Here is a 16,409-nt window from a genome sequence, read left to right on the forward strand (position 1 = left end):
GCCAACTTTTTCACTCTCCTCTTTCACTTTCATCAAGAAGCTTTTTAGTTCCTCTTCACTTTCTGCCAAAAGGGTGGTGTCATCTGCATATCTGAGGTTACTGATATTTCTCCCTGCAATCTTGATTCCAGCTTATGCTTCATCCAGTCCAGCATTTCTCATGATGTACTCTGCATATAAGTTAAATAAGCAGAGTGACAATATACAGCCTTGACGTACTCCTTTTCCTATTTGGAACCAGTCTATTGTTCCATGTCCAGTTCTAACTGTTGCTTCCTGATCCGCATATAGGTTTCTCAAGAGGCAGGTCAGGTGCTCTGGGATTCCCATCTCTCTCAGAATCTTCCACAGTGTATTGTGATCCACACAGGCAAAGGCTTTGGCATAGTCAATAAAGGAGAAATAGATGTTTTTCTGGAACTCTCTTGCTTTTTCGATGATCCAGTAGATGTTGGCAATTTGATCTCTGGTTCCTCTGGCTTTTCTAAAACCAGATTGAACATCTGGAAGTTCATGGTTCATGTATTGCTGAAGTCTGGCTTGGAGAATTTTGAGCATTCCTTTACTAGCGTGTGAGATGAGTGCAGTTGTGCAGTAGTTTGAGCATTCTTTGGCATTGCCTTTCTTTGGGATTGGAATGAAAACTGACCTTTTCCAGTCCTGTGGCCACTGCTGAGTTTTCCAAATTTGCTGGCGTATTGAGTGCAGCACTTTCACAGCATCATCTTTTAGGATTTGAAATAGCTCAACTGGAATTCCATCACCTCCAGTAGCTTTGTTAGTAGTGATGCTTTCTAAGGCCCAGTTGACTTCACATTCCAGGATGTATGGCTCTAGGTGAGTGATCACACCATCATGATTATCTTGGTCATGAAGATCTGTTTTGTACAGTTCATCCTCTAGGCATCCCTAAATGCCAAATACATTTCAGTCATAGAATTCAGCAATATGCCTATAAAGCTGAGCTGAGGAAGGCTAACTCTGGAAAGGTCAAGGCTACAGAAAGGCAAGCTAAAGAAATAGGAGTTACTAGTCACTAGATCCAGGATCTTTCATGGGAACTATTAGCTCTTGTCCTGGAGTGCTAGACTGAATTCATTCGAGTATCTGGGCAGGAGAAGCAGTAAGTGCTGTGGTGAGGCGCACAGCTTTAGGATCAGGTATACTGAAGGTGGGGCTTCCCTGGTAGCTCAGATGGTAAAGAATCTGCCTGAAATTCGGGAGACCTGGGTTCGATCCCTGGGTTGGGAAGATCCCCTGTAGAAAGGAATGGCAGCCCACTCCAGTATTCTTCCCTGAAGAATTCCATGGACAGAGGAGCCTGGTGGGCTAATGTCCACGGGCTCGCAAAGAGTCGGAAATGTTTGAGTGACTATGCATAGCATATACTTAAGGTGAGACTGGGCAAAGCATTTCATACGGTTAAGTCTCATTTCCAAAATGAGGATAATAACACCTTATAAGACTATGGTGAACATTAAACAAGATCATGCAAACAAACTGCTCATCTTGGTGCAGAAAACACTCAATCTTGGCTATAATTTTTACTGTAACTAGTAACCATCTGTGAAGTCAATCACATTATATAACAATAGCAAAAGATTTTTAACTTTGTATTGCAAATTCTCTTGTATACAGACTTAGTAGCATTCATTACTTGCTATAAAAAAAAGAGGAATAAGATTCAGTGAAGATCTGTAGAGGGGAAATAATGGAGTTTGTCTTAACTTAGTGTTTAATTTTCATGCCTCTGACATGTCAGTCATGAGATTCTCATTCTTCCAGGTATGTAGGTGTGTGGAAAAATCAGTCATAAATATCTGGGCATTTACCTAGTCGCTAGGGTAACATAACAACTAGCTTTTCTAACAATTAGCAAGTTGTTTTTTTTTTAATTGGATCCTTTATCAAAAAGGGAGCTTGCTTATAAATCACCATCAGTGAATCAGGTAAACATTCCAACTACTGACAGGTATACAGGGTGACTTTAATTTCAACTGGGCTTACCTGGTGGCTCAGCTGGTAAAGAATCTGCCTGCAATGTGGGAGACCTGGGTTCAATCCCTGGGTTGGGACGATCCCCTGGAGAAGGGAAAGGCTTACCCACTCCAGTACTGTGGCCTGGAGAATTCTATGGACTGTGTAGTCCATGGGGTCACAAAGAGTCAGGAAGATCCCCTGGAGAAGGAAATGGCAACCCACTCCAGTACTCGTCTGGAAAATTCCATGGACAGAGGAGCCTGGTGGGCTACAGTCCATGGGATCACAGCGAGTTGGACAGGACTGAGCAACTTCGCTGGTTCACTGGTTAATTTCCACCATCAATTTCTTCTCATGAGGAGACAGCAAGCCTTCTCTAGCCATCCCCTAGTCCAATGGCCTCACCATATTGTCTTAATCCATCTTCCACTGTGTTCTCTTTTTCTTAGTAAGATTGAAAAGATACAGATGTTTTCTACGGCAATAAAACACACTCCTCTCACCCTATGCCATTGCCAAGACTTGTGTGTCCTTCCTCTGGGTCTTTCCCTGTCTTGTATACCTTTGTCGTCATCATTTACTGCTTGGCTCCCATTCTGCCTTCCTTCTGCTGTGCTCACCACCCTACTCCTGAGGGCATCCTGCTTTTGGTCAGCGGGATAGCTCCTTCTCCTCGGGTTCTGAGATGGGAAGGAAGGAAAAGACCTTCCTGATGGACTGTCAGGAAAACCATTCAAAGGAAACAGTGTTTCCTCTCTCAATCTTGAGCATTTTGAATTTTCTTTATATTTTCTCAAGAATAGAGGCATAGCCCGCTATGCTTACTGCCTTAGATTTCATCCTGCCCACACCTGTGGGTGACACTTCATTTCTGTCATCTCCTCGACTTCAGAACTAAATTTCAGTCTATTCATAAGGCTGTTCACCCCACAAGCAGGAGTTTAGGCCATAATATCCTTCCTAATTTGGTACCTTTTCAGTGGCCCCCCTTTTTTAAGCTAATTCTGAAGAAAATAATGTTTGTGTAATCTTTCAGTTCAGTCACTCAGTCGTGTCTGACTCTGCGACCCCATGGACTGCAGCACGCCAGGCTGCCCTGTCCATCACCAACTCCGGGAGCTTGCTCAAACTCATGTCCACCGAGTTGGCAATGCAATCCAACCATCTCATCCTCTGTCATCCCCTTCTCCTGGGGCATCATTAAAAGACTACAATTTGGGTGACGAACAGTGTTAATTTGATAAAGAATCAGAAAATTTATCTTTTTGAAGATTCATGCCTGCCACCAATCACCCTGAGGCTTTGGGCAACGCATGCACTTGCCACAAGCCTTGGCTTCACCATTTGTGATATGTTAATATTTTAACTGGGCTTCCCAGGTGGTGCAGTGGTTTAAAAAAAAAAAAAAGTGCCTGCCAAAGCAGGAGATGTGGGTTTAATCCCTGGGTCAGGAAGATCTCCTAGGGTAGGGAATGGCAACAAACTCCAGTATTCTTGCCTGGGAAATCCCAAGGACAGAAGGAGTCTGGTGCATTACAGTCCATTGGGTTGCAAAAGTCAGACATGGCTGAGTGATTCACACACACACACACACACACACACACACACACACACACCCAACAGGCCTCTTTGGAGGACCCTGAACTCATAACCATTAGAAGGCTTTGCTTCAGTGGATATGGTCTCTATTAACTTTTGTCTCTCTTTTAGGACATATGCCTTTTAACATTCTTCCATTGCATCATCATTCAGGAAGACATAGATTATTATAACTAAGTACTATATACATATATATATAGTGATATATATATATATATATACATTGTGGGGGAAAAAAACCATTATTTGAACAGAATACTGCAATGAACCACTGCTAAATGAAATCTATGAGAAGTTCATCTGAATTTTAAAGATACATATGTCCGAGTTTCAATGGATCTATGAGAATCAGAAAATGGAAGGAAAGTGGGGACTTGCCTAGACTATGAGGATCCTGACTGTATGTCCCTTGGAAATCCATAGTATAAATCCCTAAAACTGACATCAACACTTGGAACCCAGCTAACTCACAGTAAATGTTCATTAAAAAAATGAATGAAGAGTGACAACAGGTGATAGTTACTGATACACATTTATCTTCATGAAATTCTGACTCCAGCCACAACCTAGCCAAACAGACCTTCATTCTCTCCGCAATTCCTTGCTTTACAGAGAAATATTTATTCTTTCAGATTATTAGGGAAAAAAGAACAAATTCACTCTTAACTTTCTTCCCTTTAGAATGATGACGAAACAAAAAGTTGTAGTGTGTTTTGGGGCCTGTATCTCTGTATCAATTCCTAAGAGTATTTGTATAAATAGTAAATTAAGGGAAAGGAGTGGGTACAATTCATTACCTCAGTGACTTAGTATTGTTTGAAAATACACTATATCCAAGGTAGTTTTAGGTCATGCAAATCCTACAGTGACCAGATATCAGCATGAAAATTTTAGGTTGTGCTAACATAAGGTATCAACACATGTATGTATGTGTCTCTGGGCCTCCCAGGTGGTGCTAGTGTTAAAAAACCCACCTGCCAAAGCAGAAGATGTAAGAGACTCGGGTTCAATCCCTGGATCAGGAAGATCCCCTGCAGGAGGGCATGGCAACCCACTCCAGTATTCTTGCCTGCAGAAGCCCATGGACAGAGTAGCCTGGCAGGCTATGGTCCATAGGAACGCAGAGTCAGACATGACTGAAGAGATTTAGAACAGCACATGTATGCATCTCCAAGCTATGTACACTAACTACATACAGTTTAATGGCTTGACCTGTGATTGGGAAACAGTTCTAGGAGTTTGTATATGGCTGCTCTTGCCTGACAGTTTCCAACAGATCATTCCTAAACTGGCATCTTGTTTCCTTATTTTTAGAATGTTACGATAGAGGCTTTACCCCTTTATTTATTCTAATTTTTAAAATATTTATTTATTTATTTGGCTATCCTGGGCCTTAGTTGCAGCATGCAGGATCTTTAGTTGTGGCATGCAGACCCTTAGTTGCAGCACGTGGGATCTAGTTCTCAGACCAGGGATTAAATTCAGGCCCTCCCACATTGGGAGCAAGGAGCAACTGGGCCACCAGGGAAGTCCCTTACCCCTTTATTTATCAGCCTTTCCTAGAATTCAATAACTATCTACTTGGCTTATACCTATATACTTTGTGAGGTCATGTGTTTTTAACTCCTTTGCTTTTTCCATCTCCTTTGCTATTTTCTCTGCTCCTTTCTTTGATGAGACAAAACACACTCTCTTGGGAAAACACTTACCTATAATTTAATGCCTCAATTTCACTTCTGTCTGCTCTCTAATTGGGTGCTTGATCCCAATCCCTTTATCTTTTTAAAAGCCAGATGAATTACAAAGGTTGAAATACTTTCTTAAGTGGACTTTTCCATAACAGGAACTCACTGTAGGTAAGAGAAACAAACCAAAAGGTGAGAGGTTTGCATACTAGAGTGCAGGGATGAGCCTGAAATCACAGAAAAGGAGCCTGAGCTAAAGCAGAAGAAGCTTCTTCTCTGTGTCTCCCTTCACCTGTTCTCAAAGGAAGCTGGGATGTCTGGCACTGTAATTCTAACTGCTAAATGATCAGTAAGTTTCTACTTCTCAAGGCATCATGCATGGATCTGATAAGGTATGTACCATCAGCCATTGTATGGTATATGTGTAATTTCAATTACCCAAAGGTCCACATGTAAATCTCTTAACAAAACAAAAAAAGGACGTATGCCATGCTCCAACAAACCGGTTGAAACCAAAATACAAGATCTCCGAAGAAGAAGATGACTCTCTCCTCCTTTTTGGGAACTGGCCCTGCTTTCTCTTAATAGTCTGGATGAACCTGATGACTTTTAAAGCCATGATACAGGAAAATGTGCCAAGGAAGCCCAGCCGACAGTAATGTTCTTAGCCAGAAGTCTGGATCCTTGCTGCAAAAACTCTTACTTCTCTGACTCTATTTTATTTTAGTTCCTGTTTAGATTGTACAAATTGATATTAGAAGATATTAAAGTCACAAATATGATATCATTGAATCATATCTGTGCACTTAAAAAGATAACATTTTCATTGTAGAACACTATTAAGCTTTTATTAAAATAGCATCATAAACCCCAAAACAAACACAGAGGAACTCATGAAGCCAAAATATTTTCATTAGTTCTGGAATAACATCAAGTATTTCTTTATCATCATGCACTGTGGGGGTGGGGAACCCAATATGATGGTCTCCTCAACAATATTAGTAATGTTACTGATGCAGAATCCAATTCAACTCTGATGAACTTGAGTTTATTATTTCCCGGAGTAATAGACTAAAGGAAGTAGGATATTCATTTGACAGGCATCTATTAAGCTGCCAAGAATGATTTCAAGAATATATTCAGGGATTCCCTGGTAGCTCAGTGGTAAAAAGCCCACCGGTCCATGCAGGAGACATAAGTTCCATCCCTGGACTGGGAAGATCCCACATGCTGTGGAACAACTAAGCCCATGCACCTCAACTATTGAGCCTGAGCTCTAGAGCCTCGGAACTGCAACTATTGAGCCCACATGCCACAACTAATGAAGCCCGCGTGCCCTAAAGCCTGTGCTCCACACAGGAGAAGCCACCACAACGAGAAGCCAAGGCACCGCAGCCAAGAGCAGCCCCTGGCCTCCACAACTAGAGGAAAGCCTGCCCAGCAGCAAGCAACCGGCGTCAGTTCAGTTCGCTCAGTCGTGTCCGACTCTGCGACCCCATGAATCGCAGCATGCCAGGCCTCCCTGTCCATCACCATCTCCCGGAGTTCACTCAGACTCACGTCCATCGAGTCGGTGATGCCATCCAGCCATCTCATCCTCTGTCATCCCCTTCTCCTCCTGCCCCCAATCCCTCACAGCATCAGGGTCTTTTCCAATGAGTCAACTCTTCTCATGAGGTGGCCAAAGTATTGGAGTTTCAGCTTTAGCATCATTCCTTCCAATGAACACCCAGGACTGATCTCCTTTAGGAGGGACTGGTTGGATCTCCTTACAGTCCAAGGGACTCTCAAGAGTCTTCACCAACCCCACAGTTCAAAAGCATCAATTCTTCAGTGCTCAGCTTTCTTCACAGTCTAACTTTCACATCCATACATGACTACTGGAAAAACCATAGCCTTGACTAGACGGACCTTTGTTGGCAAAGTAATGTCTCTGCTTTTCAATATGCTATCTAGGTTGGTCATAAATTTCCTTCCAGGGAGTAAGCATCTTTTAATTTCATGGCTGCAATCACCATCTGCAGTGATTTTCGAGCCCAAAAACATAACGTCTGACACTGTTTCCCTATCTATTTCCCATGAAGTGATGGGACCAGATGCCATGATCTTCGTTTTCTGAATGTTGAGCTTTAAGCCAACTTTTTCACTCTCCTCTTTCACTTTCATAAAACTGGCATAGACACAAATAAATAAATAAAATTATTTATATATATAATTACAAATATATATTTATATAAAAGAACACATACATATCTATTCTTAAAAAAAACAGTTCTCAGCAGATCATCTTCTCTTTTGCACAGCAGAAACTAACTCAACATTGTAAAGCAATTATACACCCATAATAAAACTTAAAAGCATAAAAAATAAAGTAGAAGATGGCTTGGATAAAATAGAATATCTTCAACAAAAAAGGTCACCTTTTATTACAGGAGTATACACTGATAGGATTAGTCATCCTCATCAACACCATACATTTAGCTTCTGTTCTTACTCAAAGATGTAGGTACAGTAACCATGCCCATTTTACAACTAAGGGAACTGAGGGTTAAAGTAAATTGTTCACAGGCACATAGTTCATTAGCGGTGTAGAATGAAAAGGTTGAGCCCAGGCTATTTAGCTCCAGAGTCCATCTTGCTCTTTGTAGTGGTACTTAAATGTCTCTCTTTGCTGGGATTCCAACATAGACAAATGGAAATACAAGAAGAAAATAACATAAAACAACTGTAACACACTACCACTTTTCTACAGCATCTCTGTTTACTAGGAAAAAAAAAAAAAGAGACTAGCATATTATCAAATGCAGCTACAGCAGATTTCCATTAAAATACTTCTGGTATAAATGGTCACCAAGACTTTGCATGCCATTTGTCCTTGCATGTATCCGAAGAAGTGAAAGAATGGAAGGTAAAGATCTGTGAGTGGCAATGGGTCATTGCTTGAAAATTTGACAGCAACATTGTGAAAAAGCTAGTTGGAGAAAATGAACAAGAAGTTTGATAATATAAAGTATTTGGCAAGGGTGATCTAAATCTGGACAACCACGTGGGAATGCAATTTGGCAATATCTATCAATATTTTTGTTATGTACTTACCTGTTGACCTAGTAACTTTACCTTTAGGGACTTAACTAATAGATGTTGCCGTACATGCACTCAAAGACTAGTGAACAAGAGCATATATTTTCTCACTTTTAGTAGTGGTAAAAAGCCGAGAAAAATCTGCACATTTAACAGTAAGGTATTGATTTTATCAAATATAATACCTCCATAAAATGTGGCATTTTGTGACTATTGAAAAGAATAAAGTAGATCTTTACATTCCTAGAGGGGATAGTCCCTAAGACATTTTGGGGGGGAAAAAAAGGCAAGATTCAGAAAAATGTGTTACCATTGTGCTAAGCAGGAGGAAGACAAAGAGGAGGGGAGAATGTGGTAATAACTATGGTAATTACTATGGAGAACATGATAATAACATTTTGCACTCATATAGATTGCCTCTGAAAGAATGTTAAAGCATTGATAATTTAGCTTGTGCCTGAAAACTCAGGGACTAAAATTAGGGATACGCGGGAGAATTTTCGCAGCATTGCCTTTTGTTCCCTCTACAATTTTTAAACTATTTTAAAATAAATGCAGTCTGAATATTTATTAAGCGTTTGCTATTAAATATTTAGGAAGCAGCCTATGAGCATACTCAAATCTGCCTACTATTGATACTGTTAATAAACTTACATATGAGGTGTTTTATATGTCACAAGAAACATAAAACCTTCCAAAGAGAAACAAAAGTATGTGTTATCTTTTAAAACTCAGGTTTTGATGAATGCTGAAGTACAGCATAACCATTTATTATAGAATAGAAAGTCTCTGGTGTGATGTCAGTAGTTTGGTACATAATAACACATTATTGTATATAAGATTCTGCTTTGTGATTTTTCCATCTCCACTGAAACTCTACTGGGAAAAGCAGTATGGTCAGGCTCACAGCAAAGGTGATCCAAACCTTGGAATGGATACCACAAAGACTCTACACTTTCCCTCTGAGAAAACTTTTAAGAGTGAAGAGGTTAGCCTTCCTGGTGGACATGAGGTAAGCATTTCTGAGTTGAAGGGATGAGCTAAGCAAGTCAGCTCTGGGATTTCTAGATAAACCAGGCCTAAAGATGATGCCATTCATTCTAGTACCTAGGCAGGGAAGACAGACAAAAAGAGAAGAAAACCAGAAGTCAAGTGTAATAAACTGGAGTTCACCCAGCCATGCCTACAGGAAGCAAAACCACCCACACCTTGTTGACTTTGCCAAAACACTGGCATCAAGTCTGCTTGGAAACTCAAGGCCGAGAAGCAAAGTTGGAAAACAAAGAACACGTGCTAGGCGAGCAGGTGCAAGAGAAGGAGTATTTAGCATTGATAAATACTAGTAGTTTTCAGAGATATGATTTGGAGATACCATATTCTTGTGATGTTATTTTCTTTCAGATCTTATTGTGCGTCTCTGAGATTCAAAGACAACAAACTCAGTCTGCGGAAAGTGGACAAGATTATAAAAGACACAAATGATTACATGTGGTGCTTCAGTGATTTCAGGTCAGTATATTTTTGCGTGACATTGTTTCTTTTCTCCTCCGTGTGGAAGGGAAAATTAACCTTGTCAGAGATAAATCAATAAGTCTTCAAGTTGAAAGCAACTTAGGAGGAGGTCTACATATACCTAAATAATCAGGCATACGCATGGAATTCACAATTTTCATGTGATATAAGCCCCCCTTTTCAGAAAGAATGAGAAGATGATCACAGAAGAATTAGCCTTTGAGAGAGAAAGATTGGGGGAAAAAAATAGGAGGGGGAAACTGGTATTCATTAATTTGTGTTCACTATACACTTTCATGCTGGACCTCCCAAGCGGCGCAAGTGGTAAAGAACGTGCCTGCCAAGAGATGCAGGTTCGATCCCTGGGTTGGGAAGGTGCCCTGGTGGAGGGCATGGCACCCACTCCAGTGTTCTTGCCTGGAGAATCCCATGGACAGAGGAGCCTGGTGGGTTACAGCCCATGGGGTGGCAAAGAGTCAGACACGACTGAAGTGACTTAGCACAACATACATATTCATTCATGCTACACTCATATTTAATCCATATGAAGTCACTGCATTCATTCAGACAACACAGGACTTACAAGGGATGGGATGAAGGAGGCATTAGGAACCTGGAGGGCAGAGTTCCCATCAGACAAGGTTAAAGGCTACAAACCATTTTCCAGACTTTCATCCAAGCAAACACCCATGAAATCAACAAGAAGCTCATACCTGTTTGCAGAACCACGTGCCTCCTAGGTACAGCCAGCCTTATGGAACTGGAACCATAGGGGATGGTGACTTTCTCCAGAAATTCCCAGAAAGCAGCCCTGTTTTCTTTAGCCATGCTCCAGGACACCCTGGAGTTCAATCCACCGTGATGACTGCCAACTCTGTTGCTCTTTGGCAATTTTAAAGTCAATTCTAGACTGGAAGTTTCCTTACTACTTAAATATCCCTGTCAGATGAATCTACCAAACCCAGCAATGTCCCCAGTTCAACCAAAGACTTTGATTGGGATGCTCTCTAACAAATGTTTAGTGACAGCAGCCGGAGAGGAATTTATGGTGTGGGTATTCTCACAGGATTGGGAATGCAGGGCTAGTAAGATTTGGAAGGAGTAATGCTATCATAGGTATTATGGGGAAAGACAAAGTACTGGAAAAAGAAGGTAAGAAAGGGAGAAAGGCAGAGAACCTGATTGATTCTGCCACTTGGAAACCCTCGTCAGGGAGCTGGGTCAGTTACTGACAGAAGCGCCAGGCAGCAAAGCCGAAAGGAAAAGGCTTTGTCTAGAGACCACTGTCTTCTATCATGTTCAGTGGCTTTCTCTTCACATTGGAAGATGGTCCTTCTTTTTCATGTTCTCTCTCCATTAAAAAGATAGTTGCACAAACCCTTGGAGATAGCCATTTCCCAGAACAAACAATATTTTGAGGGAGATTAAAAAAAAATAAAACTGCTAATGTCATTCAGTATTTCACCAGATTTCTTTACACGACAGGAATTCTAAAAAGAAATATCTAAAAAGAGCTTATGAACCTATATTTAAACTTAGTTAAAGTTTAATTTACTGTGTCACTTCAAGAGAAAAAAAAAACATTTGTTTTGAAGCTTGAGCCATTACCCCTTAAGACTGCTATTGAAATGGCAGCTGGATCTCAAGGGTAAGAAGAAACCCTCTCCTTCTCACACTCAGCTGGAAATCAATCTTATTTCTTATACTGTTACAGTGGAAAACTGTTACAGAAACAACTTGAAATTCTGTAACAGGCTGAACTATGAATTTTGATATCATATGCATTAGAAAGAGGGGTTTAGAGGTTCTAGTTCCCTTTATCTGTTTTACCTCAGCATTTAGCTGTGTAATCTTCTCAAACTTTTCCACTCAAGTGCCAATAAAGCTGGGGATGGAATAGAGAAGATACACAATAAAATAAATAAAATATACAATAAAAATTATGTCTTTGAATTCTTATCCTTTTTCTTAAAACATAAAAGAAGACTTATATATTAAATAAGGCTCATGTTTATTTTCATTCTTCTGCATCGTTTCACTTTCCTTTCAAGTATTTATTCCAAGCCAACAGCTAAAATCAACTTCAAGAAAATGTATCACATTTATGTTATAACTCTACATTATCCTGGGTACATATCTACCCATCTTAGTGCTAAAGATCTTAGATTAGTTTGAAGAACTTGTGTCTGTGTGTGTGTGTGTGTCTGTGTGTGTGTACGTGTGTGTGTGTTTCTATTCAGCCTGGGTGCAAGGAGCGAGCACTATGTCTTCTTTGTTTTGATGCTTTCGTCAAAAGTAACCTCCTTAGTATGTTACAGATTATCGTGAGAATTCAAAATCAAATTTTCAAAATCCAGTCTTGGCTCTTTACCTAAATATTGATTTAAACCAGTCTTACTGTTTCTACTCTGTGATCAAAGTTGGAAACACATCTTTCCCTATGAGCATTTCCTCTCAATGCTGGTGTTAGTGGCTCTGAATAGAAAATCTTTTGTCAGGCTTAGGAAATCTGCTGCCATCTGTAGAATAATCATCATCTTCCCAGGAGAAAGAACCCAGGAACTTTCCTTGTGATGACTCTCCATGGCTAAAGAGATGGAATATATGGAATTAAACGTAAGATAAAGTTTGACTAGAGCACAAAAAGCAGGACCTGATACCCTGATCAAATAGCTCCCTTGGTTCTCTGCTCTGCACATAAGTCTCTGCAGCCCGAAGATGCCAGCTTCAACTTTGGATGAGGTTTTCTACCTTCATGCTCAGCTTTCATTTTAGTTCCCTCTGGAAACTAATGCAAAATGAAAAGACAAAACTTTTCATAGATACACTGTATTTTTTAAGAAGTCCAAACACAAATGACTACATGCTGTATGATTCAATTTATATAAAATGCCCAGGAAAGACAGAATTATAGAGCCAAAAGCAGATCAACAGCTGTGTAGGACTATGGGAATGCACAAGGATTAACTGCAAAAGGACATAAGACAAATTTGGGGAGTGCTGGAAATGTTCTAAAGATATGACTATGGTGATACTTGGACAACCCTAGAAATCCAATTTAAAAAATTGCTGAATTGCAAGCTTACAATGGATGAATTTTGTGGTGCAGAAATTATATCTCAATAAAGCTACTTAAAGAGAAAATGCCAGTCTTTGGAGAAAATGGATGTTTCAATTAGACTTGTAATGATCTAAATATCATGAGAAATTTCTGGCTAATTAGAAATGTTTAAACACAGAAAAATAGGACATTGCTTAAATTAACTGAAAGTGATGCCAAGACAAGCAGAAAGCACTCTAAGAAGTTGTTGTTTATATCGATTTTTTATTTTTACATTTCTTTTTGTTGTTCATTTGTATGGAACATTTGCCTCTAAGAAATGGATTTGGGCTTTATTAGTTAGTCATCTTAATAGTGTATCTCCCAAGAAAGAAGGTTAAGCCAGCTAACACCTTTAAAATTTTTTAAAGGATGAAATAAACAAGCAAATGAAATGTAAACAACTACTTCCTTTTTTTGAGTTTGTTCCTACAGAAACAAACTAGCAAGGAAAGAAGCAAAAAATGAGGAGATAATGCTGAGAATTATATGTACTAGATGCTTCCTCGAGTTGGTGATGTCGGGTCAGCATCACCGACTCCATGGACATAAGTTTGAGCAAGCTCCAGGAGTTAGTGATAGACAGGGAAGCTTGGTGTGCTATCGTCCACGGGGTCACAAAGAATTGGACACAGCTGAGCAACTGAAGTGAGATGCTTCATCAATCCAATTTTGTCTTCCTGCTTCACACAGAGACTGTATTTCTCAACTTTCTTTAAGATGGAGCTACACCTCACAAAATATGAACAGAAGGGATGTATGGCATTTTTAGGCAAAGCAATAAAACACACTGCGTAACCACCCAAGCTCTCTCTCTCTCTCTTCCCTATGGGTACAACCGGAAGTAAAGAACGAACCCCAAGGTTGCTGAACCCAAGTGATGAAAGAATCTTAGACGCATGAATTATTTCTTTGAAGAGAGCTGACCAGGAGACCTGCTCAACTCGCATTAGACTTTGACCAAACAAGAATGAAATCTTTTCTGTTGAGACACTGAAATGTTGCGTCTGCCTGTTGTAGCTAATTGCCCTAACCAATTACCCAAGTTGCTTAATTATTACTTAATTGCCTTACCTATATAACATGCTGTAGGACACAAAAGTATATTTCTTACTTTCTTTCTTTTATCAACTGGTCCTATCTTTCCTTCACATCCATCTTTCCTCTTTCTCCTTCTATTCTCCTACTTCATGACTCAAGTTAATGTGCATTTCTCAGACAAAGGAAGAAATCTGTGAGTAGTATTCAGCCTGTCCCTCATTAACATCCTGCTTCAAGAGGTGGAATGTTTAAATAGGATAAGGTAAAAATAATAATCTGCCATTCTTTATTCAGAAGAACTAGAATGCATCTCAAGTCTTTGGTTAAAAGGAACGCATCTCAAGTCTTTGGTTAATATGTTGCATTATTACCAAAAGCAATGCTGTGCCCACCCTCCTATAAAAAAACAAAAAAAAAACAGAAAGTTCAACCCGATAGCAATAAATGCCAGGAAAGAAATGTCAGAGTTGGCAGCCACCTTGTGGGTCACGAGCCCTGCTTTTATTTTCTGAAGTTTTCGGTAGTGGAGAAGTGCATTATGGTTGCTCTAACACTTTTTGTCCAGCCCTGAGAGTTATTTTCCCCAAACAACAAATTACCATTTCAATTCATTTTCAGGCTATTTCGTTAGCCAGGTGCCCTTTCCTCCTTTTCTGCATGCAGAACCAATGCAAGGAAAGAAGAAAGGACCTGCCTTGATCCAGAAACCACATCTCGGGCCACACTCAGCCCAAACCATCACCCCAGCCCTTCAGCCTGTCAACCCCAGTACCCCCCAACTCCATCGTCAAAAAAATAAAATAATTCAAATGAAAAACAGCTCATAAAACAGTAAATAAAATAAAGTCAGTTTTCTTTTTTAAAGAACAAAATGAAACTTGAGGGAAAACTTACTGGAGTTACAGTTTATCCTGATACAGTCTAGATGGGGAAAAATAAATGAAAGATGAAATTGCATCCTTCAAGGTAACAGCTGCAGACATCCAAAACAATCAGTCCACCCTTCCGGGGACAGACACACGCAAGAAATGTGGCCATTTTATATATATATATATATATACAGTAGGCACAAGTTTAAGGGTGGGTGTATATGTACAGTATATTGTTTTGTAAAGTTGGATACATATATATATACACACACACACATATATATACACATATGTATAGAGATATATACTGGTATACATATATATCCACAATAGACACCAAGTATGCTTTTTTTTTCCTTCAAAAAATCCTGTTGATCATTATTAAAGTATTTCAAACACAGACTTTGAAATATTATTTTTGTTAAACTTGGAAAATACTGCAAAAATTTCCCCACCAAATGCAGGTTATATTTTGTTTCCCTCTATAATTGGTTTTTCTTGAAATTGCTCTTTAAAAGTAGCAAAAATACAATTTTTGTTTTAATATTCCAAAGATAATATCACCAGTCTGACATAGTGTATCATTTTTCAAATTTTGTTTCTCAGGGCAGTATTTAACCCTTTCCCTTTTTCTAAAACCAATCTCCCTCCACCCTCTTTAATTCAGGCCCCAAATGCAATAGAAATTCATATAGGCAGACTTGCCTTTGTCTTCAGATGTAAGAAAAGGGTTAACACCACCTGGTCATTTCCTGTCATAAAATGGCCACTTGCAAACAGCTAACCGCACAAACACCCATCCCAGATTTTAGAGAGGTGGGGCCGGGTGCTGGGTACAAGGAGTTGTATGACGTTAGCTCAATTGACTGGGGTCTCTGCTGCGGTTTCAAAGGCCCCCAGACCAACCCCTCATGGAGCCCATCTCCGTCTTCCTGCCTGAATACTCAGACTGAATCAAGCGCCCACAGCATTCGAGGAGAAGGCGAGTTGGGTGCATGGGGAGGTGGTCCTGGGCACCTTTGACACCCGACCTATCCCATCCTGTGACCCTGCATCTTGAAGAGAGAAAATCCCTTTAAAAAAAGGGGGGGAGGTGGGAAATAGAGGGAATGATAAGATGGCTATTTTTTTCCAGTTCTGGTCACCAGAAAAGGTATCTGGGGTCAGAGATCAGAGCATCTATCCTTTTATTACTATCTGTTTGCAGCCATGGACACACGGCACAGAGGGTCAAGCACAGAGTTAACGGGCAGGTGATGGGGCAGAATGGTCAGAGACGTGTCTCAGGTGCATTGTTAGTAGGCTGCCCATCTGAACCTAAGTTGTTTTTTTTTTTTTTTTCACAATGATCAAAATTCCCATAAGAATGTGTTTAAAGCCAGATATTGAAAGGTAAAAGGAAAATTATCAAGGAGAGAAAATTACAGGGAAAAAAAATACAGCTAGAAACTGTGCTCTTCTTCTAGCTAAAGTTAACCCAGTAGTCTTGGAGGGTTTATGGAAAGATAATGCCACCTTTTAAATGTCCCAAAGTAAATCACT

The 16,409-nt window shown here is 39.9% G+C and overlaps 1 protein-coding gene across 8 annotated transcripts in view; it reads right to left on the minus strand.

Moving 5' to 3' along the window:
• NRXN3 (neurexin 3) overlaps positions 1–16,409 on the minus strand; it is a 1,815,686-nt gene that overhangs the window by 1,101,558 nt on the left and 697,719 nt on the right. For all 8 annotated transcript variants that reach the window (XM_018053902.1, XM_018053908.1, XM_018053900.1 and 5 more), the window contains one exon: positions 14,893–14,919. In XM_018053902.1, coding sequence (XP_017909391.1) covers positions 14,893–14,919 — 27 coding nt within the window. The remainder of the gene's footprint in view (positions 1–14,892; positions 14,920–16,409) is intronic.

The sequence above is a fragment of the Capra hircus genome, chromosome 10, assembly GCF_001704415.2.
Source record: "Capra hircus breed San Clemente chromosome 10, ASM170441v1, whole genome shotgun sequence".
Lineage (NCBI taxonomy): Eukaryota > Metazoa > Chordata > Mammalia > Artiodactyla > Bovidae > Capra > Capra hircus.